This window comes from Aspergillus costaricaensis, assembly GCF_003184835.1.
Source record: "Aspergillus costaricaensis CBS 115574 unplaced genomic scaffold BO79scaffold_21, whole genome shotgun sequence".
NCBI lineage: Eukaryota > Fungi > Ascomycota > Eurotiomycetes > Eurotiales > Aspergillaceae > Aspergillus > Aspergillus costaricensis.
Genome location: NW_020291821.1, coordinates 1 through 23,931, shown reverse-complemented (window position 1 = coordinate 23,931; position 23,931 = coordinate 1). Strand labels below are relative to the sequence as shown.

General features: G+C 51.1%; 10 protein-coding genes across 10 annotated transcripts; 7 read left to right on the top strand and 3 right to left on the bottom strand.

Moving 5' to 3' along the window:
• Positions 1-913: 913 nt before the first annotated feature.
• Positions 914-2,020, top strand: BO79DRAFT_246233 (short-chain dehydrogenases/reductase; the record flags this gene model as incomplete). The annotated part of the gene is made up of 2 exons (XM_025685544.1): positions 914-1,265; positions 1,365-2,020. 2 exons carry the CDS (start codon positions 914-916, stop codon positions 2,018-2,020), a joined length of 1,008 nt encoding a protein of 335 aa, XP_025538113.1.
• Positions 2,021-2,239: 219 nt separating this feature from the next.
• BO79DRAFT_29662 (uncharacterized protein) lies at positions 2,240-2,767 on the top strand. The gene has a single exon (XM_025689032.1). The coding sequence runs from the start codon at positions 2,438-2,440 to the stop codon at positions 2,714-2,716; it is 279 nt and encodes a 92-aa protein (XP_025538112.1). The 5' UTR covers positions 2,240-2,437; the 3' UTR covers positions 2,717-2,767.
• A 459-nt stretch (positions 2,768-3,226) lies between these two features.
• BO79DRAFT_197248 (putative aquaglyceroporin) lies at positions 3,227-4,922 on the top strand (the record flags this gene model as incomplete). The annotated part of the gene is made up of 4 exons (XM_025681251.1): positions 3,227-3,271; positions 3,320-3,957; positions 4,012-4,553; positions 4,610-4,922. Exons 1-4 carry the CDS (start codon positions 3,232-3,234, stop codon positions 4,920-4,922), a joined length of 1,533 nt encoding a protein of 510 aa, XP_025538111.1. The 5' UTR covers positions 3,227-3,231.
• Positions 4,923-5,525: 603 nt separating this feature from the next.
• On the bottom strand, positions 5,526-7,482 carry BO79DRAFT_269005 (uncharacterized protein; the record flags this gene model as incomplete). Its single annotated transcript, XM_025687155.1, has 1 exon — positions 5,526-7,482. A coding segment is annotated over one exon (1,957 nt), but the record flags the coding sequence as incomplete, so codon positions are not given.
• A 452-nt stretch (positions 7,483-7,934) lies between these two features.
• On the bottom strand, positions 7,935-9,932 carry BO79DRAFT_197246 (C-x8-C-x5-C-x3-H type zinc finger protein). Its single transcript, XM_025681250.1, has 5 exons — positions 9,598-9,932; positions 9,496-9,543; positions 9,143-9,443; positions 8,809-9,098; positions 7,935-8,757 (listed from the first exon to the last, which is right to left on the bottom strand). The coding sequence occupies exons 1-5, from the start codon at positions 9,793-9,795 to the stop codon at positions 8,125-8,127; spliced, it is 1,470 nt and encodes a 489-aa protein (XP_025538109.1). The 5' UTR covers positions 9,796-9,932; the 3' UTR covers positions 7,935-8,124.
• Positions 9,933-10,695: 763 nt separating this feature from the next.
• BO79DRAFT_197242 (uncharacterized protein) lies at positions 10,696-11,897 on the bottom strand (the record flags this gene model as incomplete). Its single annotated transcript, XM_025681249.1, has 2 exons — positions 10,696-11,509; positions 11,560-11,897. 2 exons carry the CDS (start codon positions 11,895-11,897, stop codon positions 10,696-10,698), a joined length of 1,152 nt encoding a protein of 383 aa, XP_025538108.1.
• Positions 11,898-12,711: 814 nt separating this feature from the next.
• On the top strand, positions 12,712-14,571 carry BO79DRAFT_269001 (MFS transporter; the record flags this gene model as incomplete). Its single annotated transcript, XM_025687154.1, has 4 exons — positions 12,712-13,025; positions 13,122-14,108; positions 14,154-14,285; positions 14,334-14,571. 4 exons carry the CDS (start codon positions 12,712-12,714, stop codon positions 14,569-14,571), a joined length of 1,671 nt encoding a protein of 556 aa, XP_025538107.1.
• Positions 14,572-15,025: 454 nt separating this feature from the next.
• Positions 15,026-17,046, top strand: BO79DRAFT_175502 (NCS2 family permease). Its single transcript, XM_025679806.1, has 4 exons — positions 15,026-15,150; positions 15,199-16,119; positions 16,168-16,272; positions 16,319-17,046. The coding sequence occupies exons 1-4, from the start codon at positions 15,061-15,063 to the stop codon at positions 16,925-16,927; spliced, it is 1,725 nt and encodes a 574-aa protein (XP_025538106.1). The 5' UTR covers positions 15,026-15,060; the 3' UTR covers positions 16,928-17,046.
• A 917-nt stretch (positions 17,047-17,963) lies between these two features.
• Positions 17,964-20,479, top strand: BO79DRAFT_246228 (putative C6 transcription factor). Its single transcript, XM_025685543.1, has 6 exons — positions 17,964-18,266; positions 18,332-18,916; positions 18,964-19,115; positions 19,162-19,335; positions 19,388-19,729; positions 19,779-20,479. Exons 1-6 carry the CDS (start codon positions 18,141-18,143, stop codon positions 20,236-20,238), a joined length of 1,839 nt encoding a protein of 612 aa, XP_025538105.1. The 5' UTR covers positions 17,964-18,140; the 3' UTR covers positions 20,239-20,479.
• A 568-nt stretch (positions 20,480-21,047) lies between these two features.
• On the top strand, positions 21,048-22,514 carry BO79DRAFT_229635 (uncharacterized protein; the record flags this gene model as incomplete). Its single annotated transcript, XM_025684053.1, has 8 exons — positions 21,048-21,078; positions 21,126-21,178; positions 21,226-21,248; positions 21,302-21,444; positions 21,496-21,773; positions 21,825-22,103; positions 22,151-22,261; positions 22,314-22,514. 8 exons carry the CDS (start codon positions 21,048-21,050, stop codon positions 22,512-22,514), a joined length of 1,119 nt encoding a protein of 372 aa, XP_025538104.1.
• Between the last annotated feature and the right edge of the window lie 1,417 nt (positions 22,515-23,931).

Below are 23,931 nucleotides of genomic sequence, written 5' to 3'. Positions count from 1 at the left end.
TGGCAGGCTGCAGGATTAATATAGGATGGCCGACTCGTGGTCGTCGCGTCGGCGGAAGCGCTACAGTGGATCTAAAGTCGGAGGTCGGGTTTGATTTGGCTGCCCGGCTGACGTACCACTCAGCGCAATGCCCCCCACTTTGGCTATGGTTGTGTCTGTGGTTGGTGCAGGCAAACCAGGCTTGTCTTCATAGTTTTATCTGATTTGGGGGCATTTTGCGATTGCTACTAGGGCTGAGGCTAGTTCTGCATGTGGCAAGTGTGAGTTCAAAGTTAGGTAGTGGGGGCTACCATTGTGATTTGCTGGATATGGAGGAAACAGGCAATGGCGACGACATGCCAGGCATCCAGAATATCATGCACCGATATATCTCAACATCATAGATAACACGAAATCTGTGTGATTGAGCAGGAAACTGTAAGGAGGGCTATTTACTGGTCGGCGATAAAATCCAGAAGCGCCAAGCCCGAAAAACCGAGCATCGGCCTTCAGTACTCGAACGGGCAAAGTACCACGAAGATTGGATTGTTGCACAGGGATGCATGTTACTGGAGAACACGAGGCTACTATGCAAACCCTATCCATATTTTCTCCCTTCGAGCAAATAAATAATGTAATGTCCGTGCTGAAGCTCGTATCTAGAATCTCCATGATCCGGGGTCGACTCGCCCAACCGGGTCCCCGGAAAGTGTGATCCGTGCCGGATACGGATGAACCCGAGCGTTAATCGCATAAGCATCCTGTTCGGATTACCAATGTCGATTGGATGAACTTGCAAAGAAACTGACGATGGAATCCCTCGTTTGCAAGTATATAAAGAATGAATCTTTCCGTAACCATGGTGTAGTCGCCACCCTTATACTTCAGAGTCCGTCATTTCACTGTAACTTCCACATCATTTAACATTAACAAAATGGTAGTCCTCGCCGACATCCAATCCTCCAATGTCCAGATTGCTACCTCCCTACCTGAGGGCATGGTAGCTCTCTTCGTGGGAGCAACAAGTGGCATTGGCGAAGCAACACTCAAGCAGTTCGCTATGCATGCTGCACGGCCCCGTGTCTATTTTGTCGGTCGCAAACAAGAAGCAGCCAACCGCATCATCGCCGAATGCGAAACCCTGAACCCCGAGGGGAAGTATATCTTCATATCTGCAGACGTTAGCTTGCTCTGCAATGTCGATGAGGTTTGCCGCCACATCAAGGACAAGGAGCGAGCTCTCAATCTCCTCGTTCTCACACCTGGTATAGCGACTATACACAACGGTGGGTGGTCGCCGGTTCGGATATATATATCTCTTGCCGCACCATGACTAGAACTACGTAATGTTACAAAATAAACGACTGATTTCTATCATACTGCAGAAACACCCGAAGGACTCCGCAAGATCACATCCCTCCTCTACTTCGCCCGCATGCGTTTCATTGTAAACCTCCTCCCTCTCCTCCAACAAGCCACCAGCCTCCGCCGCGTCATAACCGTCGGGGCAGCCGGATCTGAAGGTCCCATTGACACCGCCGACTTCGAGGGCAGAAAGCTGTCAGCCCCATTGTTCCGCGGGCATATTACTTCACTGACCACAGTGGCTTTGGAAACGCTAGCTGAAAAGGCCCCAACCGTGTCGTTCATTAATACTCACCCTGGAGCTGTCCGGACCGGGATAACTCGAGAGGTGGATAATCTCCGTATGTGGATTGTGTGGCTTGCTCTTCTGCTTTTCGGCCGTTGGATCTGTATTCCTGCCATAGAGAGCGGAGAGAGACATCTCTTTGTGGCTACAAGTGCGAAGTATCTGGCGCGAGATGGGGATGATGGGGTGCCGCTGTCGGAGGGGGTTGCGGTTGCGCGGGGCGTTGATGGGGAGGTGGGAGAGGGTGTTTATTCTGTCACTTCGGATGGGGAGAGCTCAGATAATGCGATTGAGGTTCTGAAAGGCCTGCGAGAGATGGGCATTGGAGAGATTGTCTGGAGGTATACGGAGAGTCAGTTTAAGCGGATCACGGGGGTGAATGCCGTATAGTGTAAGCTGGGTTGCGTCGGAAATGTAGCAGAGATTGGCTTTATATCATTCCCGAACTGTTAGTGAAGATAACAGTTCCAATGGCATGAATTGATGACTTCAAAATGAAGTCATTGACGGTAGCCAAAAGAGTGTATCTTCAAATCACGTGCAGAGTCTCGATCAGGCAGGACCACGTGATGACGTCATGTGTGTCACTTGCCGGATCAGGCAATTCCGCTCTTTCTCTGTCGTCAACTTTATTCTGCTTCTTGTTCTGTATCTCCCATAATGGCTTCACTTCTCACTCCTTTGAGAGTAGGCTATAATGTAGAGACAGGTCGCAGCTGGTGGCACCTGTATCGACCCAATGACGTCTGCAGGCACAATTTTCCACGCCGACCTAGCTGAACCACGACCATAGCCTCCTCTTGACACATGGTCTCACCATACTCCCCTGGAAGTGTCGGCCTCAAACCCGGCTTATCAGAGGTTGAGTTGGTCACTCGCGGCTCATTTTTAACCTATTTACTCAGTACAACAAAGGCTGTTGGGCCAGCATGTCACGGGTGGGCCCGAAGCCGCCGATCAAACGCCGCCATCGGTGACTGGAAGAGATCGTGCAAGGAACGGATCCGTTTCCACCCATCCAGGTCGCACAGCGTGAGGTTATGCAACCCGCCAATTAGAATCGGAGGAGGGCTGCGTTGTCCGTGAGGACCTGCCACTTCTTTATGCCTTTGGCAGAGCACCACCTTCATAAGTTTCACGCAAGTCTGTGGGGCGGGCAACAAGTTACTCTATTCTCTGCCATGGCATGGTGGTTGACTGGATGGCAATCATCCCGGTTCTGGCGTCTCACTAACAAGGCGGTCTCTCAATGATCGTCTCAACGTGGCTGGCTCTTGCTGGTATCAGTCTCGGTAGAATAACTCTCACCTACTCTACGGAACCCGGCTAGATCTATCAGCAGGAACTATGGATGAAACGTGCAAAATCTACCAAATAGGCTACTTAGGTGTGGCGTGGAAAATTCGAGGGTTTGGGTGTGAAGCCACCAATGGTTGTAGTCGGCTGTTCCCTGGTCTGCTTCTGTGACGCAATCTTGGCGCACCGTATAATATATCCCCAACGAGACACCTTAAATATAAGATAGTTCTTTTCTTCTACAGCAGGCTCATAAAACTGCAATTGTACAATTTTCCGACTGCACACCTTAATTACCTACTGCCATGGTGCACCCAATTAGGTCTCTCAACAAGGAACTCGATCGTAAGTGTGAAATGTTTTCAGACAGACTATTCCGCTAACAGCTCGTAGAGGTCGACACCGAGTCGAAAGACTATCGATCTTCCGACTCAACGGAGGGAGAATCCTCCAAAGCAGACCAGGATGAAGAGTCTCCCCATAGGGAGCCCAGAAAGGGCGTCTCGCGAAACAAAAGCCAAGGAACCCAGAGTACCAATGTTTCGCGAAAGAAAAGTCATGCTAGTCACCGCACTGGCGTATCCCAAAATCAGAGTTATCGGAGTCAACCTCCCGCTACACTGAGAAACCAGAGCTATGGGAGTCAGGCACAATTCTCCTTAGCAGGTCCGAATGCGTATTACGGATCACTTCCTCACCAGGGCGCCTACATGCATCCGGAGTATCAGTCTTACAATCCTCAGTATGGAAACACGCAAGGGGACAAGCCTGTATGGAGTTTAGCGCAGCCGCTGCCCCATGTTGTCCGAGACGGAATGCGGTATGGAGCCTTGCCAGAGGATCGAAAGGAAGAAAGAGAAGAAAGGGGACGAGAACGCCCGCCTCCAGCGGCAGAAGAGCCTCCTACAGATATCCCGCAGACGGATGAAGCTAGACATAATGGCGAGGAGCCGCAGAACGAGATGGGGTTCTTCAACAAATGGTCCAAAATCCGGTATTATCTGAGAGAGCCATTAGGCGAATGGCTGGGTGTGAGTAGTTACCTAGACTATCTCTCTTAATCCAGCAACTAACACAATCACCAGACAACCTTAGCCATCACCCTCGGTCTCTGCGGCGGGCTAGCAACCTACACATCGGACCAACAAGCCGGCTCATGGATGAGCCAAGCCGCGTGCTGGGGCTTCAGTTTTATGATCGGCATCTACATCGTCGGTGGCATCTCTGGTGGCCACCTCAACCCTGCCATCACAATCTCCATGTCTGTCTGGCGAGGATTTCCCGCCCGCCGATGCATAATCTACATCCTTGCTCAGCTGATCGGCGCCATCACCGCCGGCGGAATCGCCTACGCCATTTACCACGACGCCATCGTCAACCTCTCCGTTGAGAGCAACTTACCACAAAGCGAAACAACAGCCAGCCAAGCATTTCTCACTCTACCAAAACAATTCGTCAGTCCAGCTACTGCATTTTTCAACGAGTTCTTAGGTACCGCCATCCTCGTCGGAACCATCATGGCACTGGGAGACGACACCAACGCTCCCCCCGGAGCAGGTATGCAAGCCTTCATCATCGGCATTATCATCACCGTTCTAGTCCTAGCATTAGGCTACAACACAGGCGGGTACGTACACCCATCTCCCTCTCCGCCTCATAACACAGCAACTAACAAACACCCAGAGCATTCAACGGTCCCCGCGACTTCGGCCCCCGTCTCGTCGCCGTAATGGCCGGCTGGGGCGGACATCTCTTCAAAGAGTACCATGCCTGGTGGATCTGGGGCCCCTGGGTCGCCGACATCTTCGGAGGATTATTCGGCGCGTTCATCTACGACTTAGTGGTGTTCACCGGCGGCGAAAGCCCGATCAATTACCCACCGAGGAGACGTAAGCGTGCTCTGCTGATCAAGGAGAAGAACTTGCGGACTAAGTTGCGCCTTGGGAGGCGGAAGATCGGGGATATCGAGAGGGCGGTGGAGGAGAATCAGGATTGATGTTAGTACTGGATATCTGGGAAGGAAGGACTTGTTTGTGTATTATGGTGTGGTTTGCATGCAGTATACGGTAGCGTCGCATTAGCCTGGAGTTTCTTTTGTTTCGTTTCGTATTTGGAGTTAAATAGGAAAATGTCTTTTTTCAATGTGTTTGATGTTGGGGATAGCGTTTATCGTCATCTTAATCATACCTAAGTACTAGTAGTAATAAGAATAGGATTTTTCGCACCTCTAGATAACCCTATCCCAGTACCGCAGGCAATGAATGCCAGACCAGCAATATCTGAGGCCAGCTGAATCATGCACTTTAACGACATTATTCATCATCGACCAGATGAGCATAGCAAAAAGGGGGATCTGAACTACCTCTACAACGCATAATCTAAAAGGTTCTCACTACCTCGTTATCTACAAAATCCAGTCAGTAGGAACGGTGATGGCTCATGGACATAATTATTGAAGCCGGATTAACCGACTACGGTTTGATATGTGTCAAAGGAAGCATGAGCAAGCAAAGTGTATTTATTTATTTTATCTTTTACGATTTCAAAGCAAGAGTACCTAAGCAAAGTACCACAGTATCAGAGTACCATCGTGCCCATCTCACGACGCGGCGCCGGCGGCAGCAGCAGCAGCAGTTCCGCGAGCCTGAATCACTTCCAAAAACTCCAAAAACCCCACGCTCCTAGCCTCCTCGATAGCCGTCCTGGGTCCCTGTGTACCAGCCGTAGCCCTAACATTTGGGTTGACGCCTCTATCCAAGAACAGATGCAGAAGTTCGTAAATCCGCTGTTTGAGGGCCTCGAACGCCCGGGGATTTCGCAAATCCTCCTCCGCATCCTTGGCATCCTTATAATTATGAACCAGTGCATGAATAGGCGTGCCCAGGCCTGTAACCTGTTTCGGATCAGCACCTTGGCCTATCAGGGCCTGAACTAGTTCGATATTGACTACGCGGGCAGCGTAATATAGGGGAGTGACCATGCGGGAGGTTTGCTTTGAGAGGTCGATGTCGGCACTTGCGAGGAGATCATACGTGGCGTGTTCATTGCGGTAGTGCATGGCGACAAGGAGAGGAGTTGTGTTAGCGGCTATGGCGCTGCTCTCGGAGTTGATGTAAGAGGATAGATTAGGAATTCGGCCCCCGCGACAACTGTCGTACTGGACGAGGCGTCGCAGAACTTCGGTGTCACTGTTGACAGCGGCGGAGTGGATCGGGGAGATGGGAGGGTTGCGTGGGGCGAAGATGGCGTTTCTGAAGTATGGGTCGCCCAGTGTCTTGCTGATGTTTGCCCAGGTCTGCGAGCGGAAGAGCCGGTTTACCTCCCCGGTTCGCATGACGTGAGGGGGCGTCTCGTAGCTGAGGATGGTCCTTAGGGTGTTGTGCTCGCGTCTCCACACGCATAGAGCAATCGGAGTGAAGCCGTTGCCATATCTATTGTCCGTAGTCACGACAGCGAAAGGGTCGACGCCGTACTTTTCCTTGATTTCAGGGTTTAGGAGGTATTGGGCGAGTTTGTTATGCCGGAGTAGGATGGCCGCACCCAGCACGGTCAAGTTGCTCTCCATAACAACGTTAATGGGGAACCCTAGATCACAGAGAACCCGGATCGGCCTGACCTTCTTTGCAAGGAGGGCTTCGCCAATGGTGGACCCACGGAGTCTCAACGAAACATGGTGGGGGGACACTCGAAGGGATGGGGAGACCCCGGGTATGTACATCAATTGATGTACAAGCGGAGCAAGTCTAGCTCGGAGAGCATTATGGATCTCAAGCTGGGGAAGGTGTTCGACGGGAAAGCGATGATCACGGCATATATTGCATATAACCTGAAGGAAGTTGTTGATATTCATGATGTTATTCGAAAGGGCTTGCTCAAGACTCCTGATGACTGGTCTGAGGTCATGAGGTAGGTCTTTGGGTTCTTCCTCTTCAGAGTCGTACTGGGCTTCGGCGGCGGCCTCCTCTCTGGACCCCTGCGCTCTAACCTCCTCCGTTTCATCATCATCAATTTCAAAGTCGCCATCCTGATCCTCCTCTGCCGCGTCAATTTCAAAGTCGCCATCCTGATCCTCCTCTGCCGCGTCAAGCTCCATGGCTTCGGAGCCAGTCATCGCCGCCGGTGGAAGTTCAGACAATTCAGATGGCGAAGGGTGCGCCACCATGGGATTATTGAACAATAAGTTATGGAAGTCGCGGATGTGATATTCCAGATCTTCTCTGGCCAAGGTGGGATGACGGGTGCCGCATAAATCGCAAGAGATATATTCTTCATCGGGATCCTGCCTCTTCAAACGTGCCATCTCCACGAATACCCAATGAAAAGCATGGGCATCCCCCTCTACTGAGGTCAGAGGCCTGTGACGGCAACCAGGCCACTCTTCGCAGTCAATGATCGTAGAGTTTTCCTCGTTGTCGGCTCTTTTCTCCCTGAAACGTCTGTTCAGCTCATCGAGATGCTGTTCGATGTGCTCGTAGATAGCGTCCCCGGCGGGCTCAGGGTGTCCCTGGTTGCAGAAAATGCAGTGAGGGTTAATAGGATTCCCCTGCTGACTCATGATTGCTGAGCTTGGAATTGATTATTTTTTTTTATCTTTTTGATTTGGTTTAGAGTTGCTGTAATTCTGGTGTGATTGAGAACAGATAGATCAGTTGGAAGGATGTTGTCGTGACTGATGGTGGAGAGGACAGCAGTGGATGTACCTGTCACTGAGGTTTATATACTACTTTTTGCTACCTTTGGTGGATCGCAGTTGCAATCCTGGCATCGGTTGTTCCCTCATGTTGCTGTCGCTATCTACCGATCTGCTGGTGGCTCGCCTTATGGAGAGGAATAAACCGAGACTTGGATGGGTCTCACCAGCATTGAATGGAATTATCCGGTCACAGGTATGTCCTAGATGAGACGTGTATTACGAAAGAGGCGGAAATACCTTCATATAAATTCAGTCATCCTCGTCAGTAACTATTGCGCGCTTTGCGCCTGGTTAAGTGATAGCCTTAACCTGTATCGTGATTTCAGAATCCAAACGATTTGCTTGCTTCCTCCCTCCCTTCCGATGTGGCTCCTTTCTATTTCATCTTCTTCTCTAACAATTGATAACCAATTGTTAAGGCCCTACCCTACCAACAAGTCGGTCTGCCTTAATATAAGACAACATAATAGTATGTGTTGGCCTTGAATATAGTCCTACTGGACGTTCACAATACAATGAGGCCCTGCGGCTCTTCGGGAGTATCTGGGAGATATGCCCCCTCGGCGCTTGGAGCACGCGAGTGACCAGTGTCCCTTTTGATGGACGGCGTGTATTTTGCAATATGCAAATCAAGTGTGTGTGCGTGACGATTAAAGCGGCACGGCTTGAGGCCTCGGCATCCGTCCTTCTGGCAGAGATGGCCGAGGAAGCACTTAGTGGATCGGCATGAAGGGCCCGTCTGACATGGGTGCTGACGGAGTATGTATTTCATAACGTCCAGCGAGCTTGGATCAAGACGGCCGTGGTCGTATTCACAGCCAATGTTGCTGCACTCGCCGCCAAGATGGAAATTATTGCATGGCTTATGGATTTTGGCGCGACGGGTATAGAGTTCCCAGGCGTCGTGGCCGGGGATCGGACAGTAGGTGTCAATGCGATCTCCGGCCAAGTTTATCGGGATATAATCTTGCCACTTAGAATCAAGTTGGGTGACAAGTTGTGAGGCATAAAACTCTTGAGTGCGAGCACTCGTAGGAGATTCCCTTCCTGGAGGAGAGGGGGTATTGTCGGATCTAGAGAGTTGTTGACCTTGCGGTATGTGGGCCTTGTTGCAGGAGCTGCCGTATCGGCAAATGCCCTGAAGAACATTAGTTGAAAGTCAAAGTATGGCAAATGCATTTCCACGCACCTTTTGGAAATGTTTGCAAATCGGTCTAGAGGTTGTGGACATCGAAGGCGTATGGTTGGAGGGACTCCCAGTTCCACCAATAGGTGTAGACATGAAGAGGGCGGGAAGCTCCCGCACGGGGAGGCCTAATCTTTCATATTCGCTGTGAAAGTTGGCAGCTTTGAGAAGGGTGATGCGATCAGTCCGGCCACGATAAGGTGTCAGTAGATTAGAATACCCGGAGTCGTGACAACCAGCGAAGAAGATGTGTCTGCACTGGCTGTTGTCGGCAAATAAGCGGAACATTTCTACTGAGGTTAGCTCGAGCCCCTCCAAAATAAAGAGCTATTCATACCCCTAATCTTATAGTCCGCTCCCTCTTTCTTATCTCCCGCATCCACGAAATCGAAAAGATCCTCAGCCCGGGTGAAGCTTGCTGTAAAAGGCGACAGAGAGCGGGCTTCCTGTCCCACAATCCCGGAGCGGGCCAATGACTTTGACAATCCAAGCACGTTTGCATAAATGCGTACCATCACACGGCACTGGTCAGCCTGATGGCCTAGTCGATCATGGAGTAGTTCGCGGATGGAATCGTTAAGGATCCGGGCAGCCGTAATGCCACCATCGGCTCCGGCTTTTAGCAGATGCTCTTTGAACTACCGCGGAGTTGATCAGTATGATCTTTCCTAAGGATTCAGATGTACCTACGAGATAGCCATCTCCATCAACGAGGACCAGCACGAAAGGATTCCGCTCCTAAGTCACCGTCAGAGCTGGACAATGTACATACTGACGGATCATTCTGCGTACCTGACCCCTAGCCATCCGCTTGTACTTCTCTCTAGCCTCTTTCTCCTCCTCATAGTCACTCTTAAGGTTGTTGTAGTTGTCTAAGAGCTGGCGGAACTTATCCAGGAGGTTCTGTACATCGGCATGGTGTTGCTGGTTCTGCTGCACAATGCTTGATAGATTGCTATCTAGAGCGTGGATCTCGGCATCACCAAGCATATTGTTCTATTGTAATATGGTAATATGCTGAAGGAGCAGGATCGTCTGTTTTCTTTTTTCTCGAATGGGACACTGTCGCTAAGGAATAATGTCGAGGGATTTGCGGAGACCACCATGGGTGGGTGGCTGCGTATCCCGAAAGATAAGAATGGATGGGTCGACTAACATTCACTCAATACGAGTAAGGGACGGTAATGATAGGTAGGTGGTGAAGACTCCAAAGGAATGGGCAAGTGTCGACGAGCGAAAAGAGGAGAAGCAAAGCAAAGCAAAGCAGCGGAACTAGTTGGAAACTAGTTTGGATTTGTTGTGTTGGCCGTCGCTTACCCGCTGCGGTACCTGCGCTTATCGATAAGCGGTTATCTGTTTATAGCAGGCGGTGGGAGGGAGCTGCTATCGGAGCGGGGTAGAAGACTATCCCTCTTTGGGTATAATGTCAAGCATTGCTACCATAATCCACTTATGCGCACATGCTTACATGTCTACAACACATTCATTTGGAATTTCCAGAGTCGAAGAATTGAATAGTCCAGTGAGCAGTGAAAGCAGCCATGCCAATCATTGTGGTTGGAAGGTGAAAGATATCCAACGCTTGCGGGCGTTCTCTGCAGCCATCCGACTCTATTGACCATTTCACCAATTATCTACCCAACATGCTTTGTACAACAGGTATACTAGTACTCTCATGGAGATCCCGATTTTATATTTACACGCATGCATGCTAGTCTCTCACTGGTATGGCTCTTCCAAGTACATAACCCTGAATTACCCTGGTGTCATTATCACCGATCTACGGTAACAAAGCCACAAGCTTACCACGTCAAGACAACAACCGCAAATGGCTATGTACTCAGACAAATACCAACAAATAGATCGACACATGTCTCAATATCTCTGTCTCTACCTCGCCTTCTCACCCCCCTTCTTGCCCCTCCCAAAAACCATCTCATCCCTCCCCCAGACCAACACCACCGCCGCCCCTACCGGCCCAGCAACAACCCCCAACAACCCGACCCTCACCACCAACGACACCCACTCACACCACCCCATTGCACCACCTTTATCCATCCTAACCGCATTCCCATACAACCTCCACGCCCAAATCACCATTCCCGCCGACCCAATCAAGTAATCCCACCTCAGGAACGCATGCACTCCGTCTCCAAAACTAGCCACCTGTATAACAGGCGATGTCCACGGCGTGGGAATCCCGAAGACAAGACTGGGGTGCAACGAGGTCCTGTATTCTGGGGAGAGAATAGCAGGTGCGAGGATAGTAGATAGTGAGACGGTCAGGGTGACGAGGTGGGGGATTAGGGTGTTGAAGAAGGCAAAGGCGTAGATGAATCGGAGGGAGGAGAGGTTGTGGTTCTTCTGGGTGGGTTTAGGGGTGGATGTGAATGGGGAGAAGAGGGTGTGGGAGAGGGTGAGAAGGATGGAGATGTATGCTGGGAAGGGTTGCCAGAGGGCGATGAAGAGTTGTTTTAGGTCGGTTGTTATGGTTGAGGAGAGGGGGAGGACCATGAGGGCGCTGGGGATGATGTAGGAGACGGTGAATATCAAGGGGAGGGTGGTGAGGATTGTTTTGGGTATGTGGATGTTGGTTGCTGTGGGAGAGGTGGAGGTTGTGGAAGTAGTGAGTTGTAGGGCGCAGTAGAGAGGGGCTGCGAAGGCGAAGGTTAGGGTTTGGGCAGAGAGGCCGAATATTAAGGGACTGGTGGTGAGGTTAGCTTGATGCACTTGGGTACATTGTTGTGAACATACTATGCTGCCAGTGTCCAGGCATTTCCTTGTCGCCATGATTCTAGGGTTATCAGGATCCAGGCGGAGCCGAATGTCCCTGCGAATCCGAGCGTATGGAGAGTCAAGGCGGGGTGGCTTCCATCAGTGGTGGGCCAGAAAAAGGTGGTCAAGGTGGTGAGCAGGTGGTCCAGTCGAGGGAGACCGGTGTAGACGGTTCGTAGAGGTGCATCGCTGCCTGGGAGTGTTTTGCGCTCGATGCTTTGTCTTGCTAGTTCGAGGAGGCCATTGGCGTCGGCGTAGTACCAAATGGCATAGAGGGTGAAGAGACTGAGGGCGGGAAGGATCAGCTTGGCAGACATGGTGCGTGGGTGTTGATGTGCCTGGAAGAAGAAAGTGGGATCTAGTCGTCCTTATATGCGTCTCTGATACTGTTATTACTTTTTGTACGACATGTAGATCGCAGACCGAAAGGGTAGCCGTTGCGAGCAGCCGATCGTAGATCTGCGTCTACCGAGGCTGTCATCGGGAACCAGATCCGGGGCTTCACATGGTAGTGTATCACACCGATTTTGATTGTCCACAAGGCAGCTAATCTCTGTACTACACAGTGGTTCAATTATGAATCTAATCCTCGACACATGGTGCTCGTGATCAATGCCGGATTCCGACCCCATACATTCTTCCGAACGCTATCTATACTATTATGTATGCCCCGGCTATACGAGTGAATAGATAGCTTAGTTAATACTAGCAAAAAGCTTATCACTCTCCAAAACAAAACGAAGTTAAAGTGCACGAAGAGAAACATGACTGCATCTACAAATTCCCACGGAACCCCAACATCACCTCACATACCACACCCCTATCAACTACACATCTCCTCTAAACAAGGACAAAGAACCCCGAAGCATCTCACCTCATCCGTCCACCCCCAAACTCAAAGCCTCCCTGCTCTATACATTTCCTTTATTTACATCATCCAAGCAACTCAGCTACCCTATTAACAACCTATCCGCCGCCCACCGAACCCTACCCATCCAACCATGGATCGCACTCCCCATGACACCATCACTCTACACCACCGAAACAATAAATACACCCCTTCACCACCAGCTACAATGCCATTTCTACACCTATGCAAAACCCTCCACCTCCCTCATCTACCACCTCAAAATGCCCTCCCCATCACCATCCCCCTCCCCCTCAAGCACCTCTTCCCTATCTACCATCCCAACCGCCCACGCGAGCCGCACCCAAACCCTAAGCCGGCCGCAAACCAACATCGAAGTCTCGCGCATCGAGACACTCCGTCTAACGCACGAATCCACAGTCGGATCAAAGGCGCCGCAGACACCCCGGGATGAATGGTTACCTATGGGCGGGGGCAAAGAGTTTCCCCCGTTACTACCGGATCCGGATCGCTATGTGGTTGAGTTTACGGGTGAGGAGGATCCGATGCATCCGCATAATTGGCCCATTGGGACGAAGTATGTATTTTTCTATGTATATTTGCTCGGTTGGGTGTATGTGTGTCTGTGTGTGAGGAAGAAGGGCTAACGGGGGTATTGGTGGTGATGATGTAGGATTCTCCTTTCAAGCATCCTAGCCTACGTGACGTTTACTGCGTCTTTCGCTAGTGCGATCTTTTCTTCGACTGTCGGGGCGGTTAGTATACACTACGGGATTAGTACCGAGGTCGCGACGCTCGGCGTGACGCTGTATGTGCTCGGGTTCGCGGCCGGGCCGACGTTCTGGGCGCCTGCGTCGGAGCTGTCTGGGCGGCGGTGGCCCATTACTGCTGGGGTGTTTGGGTATAGTATCTTTACGGTGGCGACGGCTACAGCCAAGGATGTGCAGACGATTATGCTCACCCGGTTCTTTGCGGGTTTGTTCGCGGCGAGTCCGTTGTCGATTGTGCCGGCGGCGTTTTCGGATATTTACAATAATCGGACGCGGGGGATTGCGATCGCGATGTTTGCGATGGCGGTGTTTGTGGGGCCGTTTGCGTCGCCGTTTACGGGAGGTTTCATTGTCATGAGTTATCTGGGGTGGAGGTGGACGATGTATATTGCCGCGATTATGGGGTTTTTGGGGTCGGCGCTGTTGCTGTTGTTTTATAAGGAGACGTATGCGCCAGCGTTGTTGATGGCGAAGGCGGCGACGGTGAGGAGGCAGACGAGGAATTGGGGAATTCACGCGAAGCAGGATGAGGTGGAGATTGATTTTCGGGAGCTGATTACGGTGAATTTTAGTCGGCCGTTTCGGATGTTGTTTACGGAGCCGATTGTGTTTCTCGTTACGCTGTACATGTCGTTCATTTATGGCCTCATGTATGCCTTGCTGGCGGCATATCCGGTGGTGTTTCAGGATATTCATGGCATGAATCTTGGGGTGGGCAGCTTACCGTTTATTGGGCTAATTATTGGGGAGATTCTGGGAGGAGTGTTTGTCTTGTCGAGTCAGGGCTCGTATACCAAGAAGTTGAGGGCGAATAACGACATTCCCATCCCCGAGTGGCGTTTGCCCCCGGCCATTGTCGGGGGCATCTCTTTCACCATTGGACTCTTCTGGTAAGGCGTCTGTCTGTTGGGCGAATACCTGGCTGATGCGATTAGGTATGGCTGGACCGGATGGACGCGATCGATCCATTGGATGGCCCCGACGGCGTCCGGGCTGTTCACCGGGTTCGGCATCTACTGCATCTTTCTGCAGTGTTTCAACTATCTGATTGATTCGTATCTGCAATTGTGAGTGCCTTCCAGGATGCAATTTGTTGGAAGCTTCTGACCGAACAGCGCCGCGTCTGTTTTTGCTGCCAACACCATCCTGCGGTCTGCAGTTGGGGCATGCTTCCCTCTCTTTGCGCGACAGATGTTTGTCAACCTGGGGGTGCAGTGGGCAGGCACATTGCTAGGGTGTCTCGCGGCGATTATGATCCCTATCCCCGTGGGGTTCATCATGTTTGGACCCGCCCTACGACGGAGGAGCAAGTTTGCCCCGGCCGCAGCGGTGTTCCAGGAGAAGTCGGCCTAGTCAGGGTCTGAACACTGTCCGTTAGATAGACACTCACCATCATATCAATCTTAGATAGCTGTAGATAAGTCAGTGGTGATGACAAATAAAGCCAAGGGTGCCAAGGGAGGCATCTGGTTCTGACTGATAAGCATTTGGCGACTGGACGCTGTGAGTCGTGGGAATCCGCTGGGGCCTCTGGGTGCTCGATGGTGATTGCCTCGTGCTGGTGCTGCCAAGGGCACCATCCACGGAATGACTCTCGGTACTGGCTCTGCCAAGCTGCCAAGCTGTCCGCGTTCAGAAATCCTGGCGAAGGATTGGAAACTGCTTGAGTCAATTTATGACGGACGCCTGCTGCTTATCGCTCGCTAATGTAAATTTTTTTCGTTGCGGTTTATCTGCCAGTCATACTGAAGTCCCTGACAGATAAAACCCGGGGTGCCCGCGGGGACCCTTTTTCTTCCCTGCTGTCAACCCACTTTGCATACTACAAAGAGTAGTAGCACCATGCGCTATCTTGACTGGGTACACCGCGTCAACCTGGCAGTGGCTCGTAGCCCTGTCGGGTGGTGGTTTCGTCTGGAAAACTCGGGTCATGTAGGTTTGCTTGCTGCGCACACGACACGGTGAACTAATCCTGCGCAGCCTAATGAACGGAAAGGCAGCTTTTTCTTTACCGAGATGCGCGCCGGCTTAGCGACGTTCTTCGCCATGGCCTACATCATTAGCGTGAATGCCACCATTACCTCCGACACGGGCGGAACCTGCGTCTGCCCACCCGAAAGCTATGCCGACCAATGCGACACCAACACCGAATATTTGCTGTGCGTGCAGGAGGTCAAGCGCGATATTGTCACGGCGACCGCCGCCATTGCTGCCCTCTCCACCTTCTTTATGGGTGTCTTCTCGAACTTGCCCGTGGCGCTGGCACCAGGCATGGGGCTCAATGCATACTTCGCCTACACCGTGGTCGGACACCACGGCTTTGGCATGATTCCCTACAGAGTGGCTCTGACTGCCGTCTTTGTCGAAGGATGGGTCTTTCTGGCCTTGACGCTACTGGGAATCCGCCAGTGGTTGGCCCGCGCGCTGCCCGCGTCGATCAAGCTGGCAACCGGCACGGGCATTGGGCTGTATCTTACGTTGATTGGGCTTACCTACAGTGCGGGAATCGGGTTGGTAACAGGCGCCACGGACTCGCCTATTGAACTGGCCGGCTGCGTGGATAGTCTTCGCGATGCGACGACCGGCCTCTGTCCGTCGGATGCAAAGATGCGCAATCCGACCATGTGGATCGGGATATTCTGCGGTGGAGTCCTGACAGCTCTGCTGATGCTGTATCGGGTGAAAGGCGCCGTTATTATCGGAATCTTGCTGGTGTCCATCATTTCGTGGCCGCGACCGACCCCGGTGACGTACTTCCCGCACACCGAACTGGGTAATAGCATGTTTGACTTCTTCAAACAAGTCGTCACCTTTCACCCGATCAAGCACACCTTGGTTGCACAGGACTGGGATATCACAGGACACGGGTCGCAGTTTGGGCTGGCCTTCATTACCTTCCTGGTTGGTTGCATGATGTCACTCGCTTAACACGGCAGCTAACCCATGCAGTATGTGGATATCCTCGACACCACTGGTACGCTGTATTCCATGGCGCGATTTGCCGGGACGGTCGATCCTCGCACGCAGGATTTCGAAGGCAGTGCTCTGGCCTACGTAAGTGACTTCCCTGTGTATTGCCCGAACTTGACTGACTAGTCAGATGGTGGACGCCATTTCCGTCTCGATCGGATCCCTCTTTGGCACGTCTCCTGTCACAGCATTTGTCGAAAGCGGCGCCGGAATCTCCGAAGGCGGTAAGACCGGCCTCACCTCCTGCATGACGGGCATCTGCTTCTTCATTGCGGTATTCTTCGCCCCGATCTTCGCCTCCATTCCCCCCTGGGCCACTGGCTGCACCCTGGTGATCGTGGGGGCGTTGATGGTCAAGGCGGCGGCCGAAATCAACTGGCGCTACCTTGGGGACGCGGTGCCTGCCTTCCTGACCATTGCCATCATGCCGTTCACGTACAGTATCGCGTATGGGTTAATCGCGGGTATCTTGAGCTACATCACACTGAACGGTATCATCTGGGCGATCGAGAAAGTGACTCGGGGACGCATCGTGCCCCCCAATAAGGATGAAAAGGAGCCCTGGTCGTGGAGGATACCTGGGGGGTTCTTCCCGCCGTGGCTGCGCCGCGCCGTTCGGGGAAAGAAGGACTTTTGGCGGGAGGACGAACGGGATCGCAGCGTGATGGATGGGGGATCGGTTGAGTCACAGGATCGACCGGAAAAGCAAGACGTGGCGGCGGGGGGCAAGGATATGTAAAGTGTAATTAATCGTGATTCGATCTCATCGCAAGCTAGCTGTAATATATACCGGAATCAATTGCCGCGCGTGACCGGATGACGTTCGGGGAGGGTTGAGGAGAGGATTGTAAGGACACCAATGATACTAAGCGCCCGGGGGGAGGTGGATTGTTGTTTGTCGCTGGCCGATGGGACAACGTGGCCGGGAGGGGGTTGGGGTTGGGAACTGGCAATTGGAAGTTGGGACTTGGACTGACTGACTGACTGACTGACTGACTGACGGTCTACTGGGAACCATGTCGAACAAAATGAGTTAGTAAGAGGATGCTATAATAGACCAGGGTATTGGACGGCTTACCCGAAGGAATTGAATTCCGGTCGCACAGGGTTGGCGGGAAGGCGATGCTGCGGGAGGGAGCAGTCTAAGCTAGAATGGAGTTGGAATGGTTCTCGCCTCCGGGAGACACTCAAGCCACCGTGCGGATGGTGAGCGGGAATGGCGACGCTTGGAAGAAGAATGTAGGGGAGATGAGTGGAGGGGGAAAGAAGAAGAAGAGAGATGGCAGATGGCAGATGGTAGATGATTGGGGGGGGGGAAGAGTGGATCAGAGGGACTAGCTCAGTGCTAGTAAGTAGATAGCAGTGGTGGTAGAGGAGAGAAGTGAGTGTGTGTCACTGTGTACTGGTGGAAATACCACTGGAATACCAGTCAAGCCATGGAAGGTACCTGGTGAACCAGGCCAATCAGTGTCTTGATACGGTAATTCCGGGCGGGGAAAGATCGGTGCATACCCGGCAACCAATTAGCCTTGATACTTCCACCACCACTGGAGCTGGAAGTGACTTCCAACCACTCACAGTTTATCTTTTCTTCCCTGCCTTCCTTTTTTTTTCTCTCTCCAAAGAAAGTTCCAGCCCTGGCAGCAAATCCCCAATGACCCAGTTTGGTATGGTATCTACTAAGTACAGTAGTGGTGGTTACTAACTAGCAAGCAAGTACCTACTTACTTGTTCCTCCTTCCCAGTTCAATCATGGTTCCCATGCTTCATCATCTCCTAGCTTCCCTTCGCCCCTTCGTCTGTCCTTTTCCCCCTCTCCTCTTCTCTTCTCTCCTCTCTCTCCCCCCTCCTCTTCCACTCTCCCCCCCTTCGACCATTCCCCTCTCTTTTATCACCCCTTGTTCGTCCTCCCCCCCAAAACTCGCCCCATCCCTCCACCATGGGTGAGCACCATGGCCGATACTAAGTCGCGCCCTTTGGCTCCCGCCCCGCCGGGTGCCAACGCCGCTCTCGATGCCCAACAACGCAGGAAAAATGTAGGCACCGCCTGTGCGGCCTGCAAGACTCGAAAGCTCAAGGTAATCTTTGCACATGGCCCCCATGAGTTGCTTCCATTGCCACATCCAATACTGATTTCCCCCAGTGCACAGGTTCCGTGCCCTGTGCCAACTGCGTCAAGAGCAAAGTCGAATGTACCCTCGACCGGAGTGCCGATAAGCGTCGTCGGGGCGCCCTCAAACGCAAAATCGATCAGCTCGCCGACCAGGAGGATCTTCTTGTCCGGCTCGTCAGCGTTCTCCGCGAGAGTGGCAACCGTCGCGCTGTTCCCTTGATCAACCTCATCCGCAGTGATGCCTCGTTGGACGAGATCCGTTACTACATCAACCACCAGCTGCCTCGCTTGGACCTCGCCCAAACTCCGGAATTAGTCGAAGTATGCCAGGAGGTGAAGCAACTCCAGCCGTCTGAGTCGCGGTCCATGCGGCGGATTCTCGACGCCAAACGGTTATCCGACATTCCTCGCTTTCAGGTCCCCGCTCGACCTTGGACGACCGTCGTCTCCGATAATGATTTCGTTTCCCATCTCATCTCGCTATGGCTCACATGGTCGCATCCGTTTCGAAACTGGATCGATAAGGAATTGTTTGTGCGGGACATGCAGGCAGGATCGCTGTCGGCTCGATTTTGCTCACCGTTCTTGGTCAACATTATCCTAGCGGAAGCTTGCGTATGTGATTTCTATATATCCTAGCCGGGCTCATCTAACAGTCCCAGGCATACTCTGATTATCCCGAGGCATATCAGAGACCGGGAGATGCGGCTTCGAAAGGAGCCCGCTTCTACGAGGAGGCCAAGCGTTTACTGGACAAGGAAGAGGGGCGGATTACGCTTCCAACCGTCCAGGGACTAGGTGTATTGTGGGCATGGTATGTTCCATGTCACTCCATGATGCTTATGATACTGACTGCCTAGTGCTTCGATGACCGGGCGGGATCGCCAAGGGTGGATTCACCGCGGCCAACTTGCCTATGCTATCCAGGAACTTTCGCAGAAGAATTCCGTTCTGGCGTCCGATGCCGATGAAGATACGCTCCGCATGGTTCGAGTTATCAATGGGACCGTATGGGGACTGTTTAACGTGGCCACGTAAGCTTTCGCGCAACCCTCCAGGGGGATCGTGCAACTAACCCGGGACTAGGAGTCACGCCTTGGCCGACAAGAGCCGCCCTTTGATCAAGCCACCGCAGCGCCACAGTCTGCCCCTCGTCAGCCATGAAGGCGACTCGGACGAATGGCGACCGTATCCGGATCACGCAGAAGGAACTGAAGGGCATTCTGTCTGTCTGTTCAGCGCGCTGTGCGGCTTGAATTTGATTGCCTACGATGTAGCGACCTTCTTCCACCGCGAGGCGCCATCGCGCCCACGGGCGGAGACGGAAAGCAAAGTGGCAGACCTTTATGAGCGTCTTCGTCTCTGCTCCGATCGGTGGCCCACGTGTCTGAAGACTAAACTCGAGGCTCCGCATATCCTCTGTTTACAGTACGTCTAGATTGCCAATCCGCCAGAACCCCCCCGCTAACCGGACCAGTATGTATCACCATGCGATCATCATGAGAATTTACGAGCCGTTGAAAGAATATTCTACACTGCCCGTTCCGACTATTTCGCCTGTGCGCGCCCGTGAGATGTGCTTCTCGTCGGCGCGTAATATCGCCCACCTGATGCGGATCCACCGTTCTTGCTGGGGTCTCGACCGCATGCCCGTCAGCAACATCCAGTGTATCACCGAGGCTTTGTTCACGTTGCTGGATGACTTGGAGGAGCCCAACAACCGGGAGGCATTTATCACCCTCAGTATCGCGGCCAAGGCATTTTCGCGACGATGGGAGTCGAGCCGGACCATCCTGGGCACGCTCCGCACGACCGCCCAGGCGAAGAGGCTGGCACTGCCCACGGAAACCGACTCGCTGTTTACCATTACGGTTGCACCGCCGCCGCTTGGCGTGCGCGACAGCGTTGACCTCCTTGATGACAGTGAGGAGGCGTAGGACCAGGGTTGATGCCATAGGACAAGTTAGGCACCCAGAACTGGCACTGTCTCTTGACTTACGGCGCTATATAGACCCTCAGGGATGTCTGGAGGGGTGGACTGGTACTTAGTGACATTACGCTTATTGTGATGACCCCAGCGTGGCTGAGATGTGTGACATGCGGCCTGCCAGCCTCATGTTACTCGTCTTGAGGCACGATCCGGGCCGACGGAATTGGTTCATATCCGTAATAGAATATAATACCCATAGAACCTGCAAGTTGATGCAGCCTCCCACGATGTGTAGAATAGGCGAGGTGACCGATGCGCCCGACACTTCACCAGTACTAAGCGTGCAATGCCATCCAGACTCCCCTTGCTACACAATTCAGTCTGATCACGTGGCCTGCGGGCTGCCGCTTAGGCCGCCGGGCAGACAAACACAACCACTCATGTTGATGCTTTCCCTCTCCTCCCCCCTGTAGATAGATGGGCTGTGCAGTCAGTCCGCACTGCAACTCACATCCTATCAAATGTCTGTGACATCAACCAGACAGCCGTGCGACTCAAACATCTCTCCCACAAGCCTCACCACAGCGGTTGGGCATCATGGTTTGACAGATGTGACTACGTGCCCACCCGCGGCGGCTAGCCAGCGCCACTAAATCCAGCCTCGTCGATCGCCAGCTATAAATCCTCCGTCGACCGTCAGCTGCAAGCAAGCAACCTGTTAGTCTGACATTCGCCGATTATGCTAGTATCTGGGCCATCTTTCCGGCCCGTCTGACACGGTAAATGGAGAAGCTTCCCACGAGCTCCACGAGTACAATGCCCGAGGGCATTACCATCTATGAGCGAGGTGGGTTCGTATCTGCTTAGCCGTGGCCATAGCGCTGATAAGCTCAGGAACCGGACCATGGATGGAAACTGGGGCATCCTTACTAGATTTGGATCTTGAGGTATGCATTCTGCGGTGCCCTTAGATGGCTGGCATTGACGATAGCAGCACCCGACAAAATCCTTCCTTATGTAGGATATACCAGTCCTCTCGGAATGAATTTTGTTTTCGTTAATGCGTGTAGATTCTCAAAACGCCAAACTCTGAATGAGACGAAGTATCTGCGCCTCTTTACGGATGAATTTCAGCCTCTTATTAGTAAGGACATCAACGGGTCCTTGTTTTGTGACGATGTTCTCGACGAGAATGACAAGCCTATCAAGCACGGTTTGTTTCCACCCCAGGGTCGGATGAATGTGTCGTTGATGAGTTCATTAGTCTCCTGGGCTTGTTATAAGATAAAGCATGTCCGCGATCCTCATACATACGAATGGGTCCAAACTACCGTCTTTGTGACCTGGTATCCAGAAACCCAGATCCAGGTCGTATTTATTGTCGACCATCCTGACCCGCCCAGTAAGCTGGTTGCCATCCTACCCACGACTCAGGCAAACAGTAACCCGTATGTTTGGCACGCTGTAATTGCCAACACCATGGTCGGTGTCTATGATCATTCTTTCTGGGCGCTTCGAGATCTAGTCCGGGCCACTGAGAAGGTAAGATTATTCCGATCAAGATCACTATGCAGTTTACTAAATTAAATACAGTCGAGAGTTGATGTAAAGAGCCTGACCCCTGACTTCTTCCCTCATTTGCACGATATCGCACGACATGTCTTTCACTCAAACGAGACCCTCGAGGTCGCAGAACATACCATGCAATGCCTGGTGGAAGAGCAGGCGCGCTCCTACGAGCTGTACCCAGATATCAACAAGGGCGAATGGCTCCAAAATAAACGGAACCTGCTCCGACGGGCCAAGGATTTTCACTCACTGAAGATCCGAAGCCGATCGCTCTCGGAGCGGTTACACAACGAGATTAACTTGGTAAGTATCAACATATCCCTTTGTTCGGATAAAATCTAATGTATTAGGGATTCAACCTCGTCTCCCAACGATTCGGCCACGACGCCAAGTCTGACAGCGCAATGATGAGAACGGTTGCCATTGTCAGTATGGTATATCTACCGGGAACATTTGTATCGGTATGTTCCAACCTTGAAGCTCCATGGAATACCTCGATGCTAAGAAGTGTAGGGCCTATTCGGGACGAACTTCTTTGATTACGAAAATGGCAAGGAAGTCATGACCAGTTCATTCTGGATCTACTGGGCCATTACTATCCCATTGACTTTGATCACGATGTTTGTCTGGGCGTGTTGGCATTATTATCCGAGGAAGAGGGTGGTGGGGGAAGAAAGACAACGAATGATGACGTTTAATGGGTCACAGGTCTGATGATCTTGTCTATCTTGGGCATGGTTTATGTGTAGATGTGATATGACTTACGAGTATGTTGGATGAGGTTATGAAAAATCATGATGAGATTATTGGCCACTCTGATTAAATTGTAGGACGGAAATTTTCTCGTGTCCTCCGCCAAGTCAAAGCACACTGCCCTTCTTGACAATGGTCCTCCATGTTTCCGTAAACCCCCTTACTAGTGCAGAATGCATCGACTGGCTGGCCATCGATTGATTGGTTAGTTCTATCATAGTCCGTTCAAGTCTCCGATAGTATACTTGGCTGGCTATACAGACTTTCAATACTTGTAGGTGGCGTAGTGGTAGAACATCACAAGACAAGATTCTGGGTCCCATTATGGATATACAATTCTACTCTGAGATATCTACTACCAGAACAGATCTAAGATACTAAGTATACTCTACCACAAAGGCCGCATTAGAGAACAGCCTTTACTATATAATCTTATAGATATTATATATATTATGTATATTATACATATTATGTATATTAGTGTTACATATAATAGTATTATATATATTAGTGAAGAATGAATCAATTTCAAAATATACCCCTATACTAGAGAAACCGTAGTATAATGAGTAAGTTATAAACTACTTATGAAGAATTGATTCTCTGAGGAGTATCCTTGGTCTACAGAATCATCATGGATAGTTACTGACCATATAAATCATCTACACAGCGGGGAATATATGTAATGCCGGTATCATTTCTTTCTTTTCGTGCAGTTTCTGCTTTATGAAGACACTCTTCTCGAGTAGTTCGCAGCTAACGACAACTATTATTAATTATGTAGAGTATCGCATTCGATCATCTTATACCAACATGTACCCAACACAGTTTAGCATATTCTACTTTTCTCACCATCGACAGGCAGATACTAACGCCAGTTATAAAACCATCAAGAAAGAGATATATCGAGAAACAGAACAAAGTGAAATTATTGGGAAAATACATGTATGAAGAAAAGAATAAAATACATGAACATAACCCAGTATATTAATGAATCAGAAAAGGGAGAAAATGGGTGTGTAGGTCCCCAGGTCGCCAGGTCGTACGTATTTTTGGTTCTTACCAGTATGGGACCTAGTTATTACTAATACTGACTATCGGAAAAACTAAGCTGTAAAAATACACTGTCTCACCAGGTGGTAAACCTGGCGAGGTCTTGTATTTACAGTATTTTTACTGATTTTTACTAGAAATTCTAATTAGAATTAAATAAATGATTGAAATTACGACCTGGGGAATTCTGGTTATATATTACTGTATAAGTATTGGAATTTATTAATTCTATAAATATATTAATTATATCTAATTATTTCTAGTAAATATTAGTAAATCTATATATTATTAATATAATTTAATTAAATATATATATATAAATTTA

Bases quoted from the DNA above. Each gene is read 5' to 3' on its own strand.
- BO79DRAFT_29662 (XM_025689032.1), top strand. From the start codon at position 2,438: ATGGTCTCACCATACTCCCCTGGAAGTGTCGGCCTCAAACCCGGCTTA.
- BO79DRAFT_197246 (XM_025681250.1), bottom strand. From the start codon at position 9,795: ATGCTTGGTGATGCCGAGATCCACGCTCTAGATAGCAATCTATCAAGC. The intron at 9,544-9,597 runs GTACGCAGAATG...ACGGTGACTTAG, and splicing joins AGCGGATGGCTAGGGGTCAG to GAGCGGAATCCTTTCGTGCT. The intron at 9,444-9,495 runs GTAGGTACATCT...ACTCCGCGGTAG, and splicing joins TTGATGGAGATGGCTATCTC to TTCAAAGAGCATCTGCTAAA.
- BO79DRAFT_175502 (XM_025679806.1), top strand. From the start codon at position 15,061: ATGCGCTATCTTGACTGGGTACACCGCGTCAACCTGGCAGTGGCTCGT. The intron at 16,120-16,167 runs GTTGGTTGCATG...TAACCCATGCAG, and splicing joins TGGCCTTCATTACCTTCCTG to TATGTGGATATCCTCGACAC. The intron at 16,273-16,318 runs GTAAGTGACTTC...CTGACTAGTCAG, and splicing joins AAGGCAGTGCTCTGGCCTAC to ATGGTGGACGCCATTTCCGT.
- BO79DRAFT_246228 (XM_025685543.1), top strand. From the start codon at position 18,141: ATGGCCGATACTAAGTCGCGCCCTTTGGCTCCCGCCCCGCCGGGTGCC. The intron at 18,267-18,331 runs GTAATCTTTGCA...GATTTCCCCCAG, and splicing joins GCAAGACTCGAAAGCTCAAG to TGCACAGGTTCCGTGCCCTG. The intron at 19,336-19,387 runs GTAAGCTTTCGC...ACCCGGGACTAG, and splicing joins GGACTGTTTAACGTGGCCAC to GAGTCACGCCTTGGCCGACA.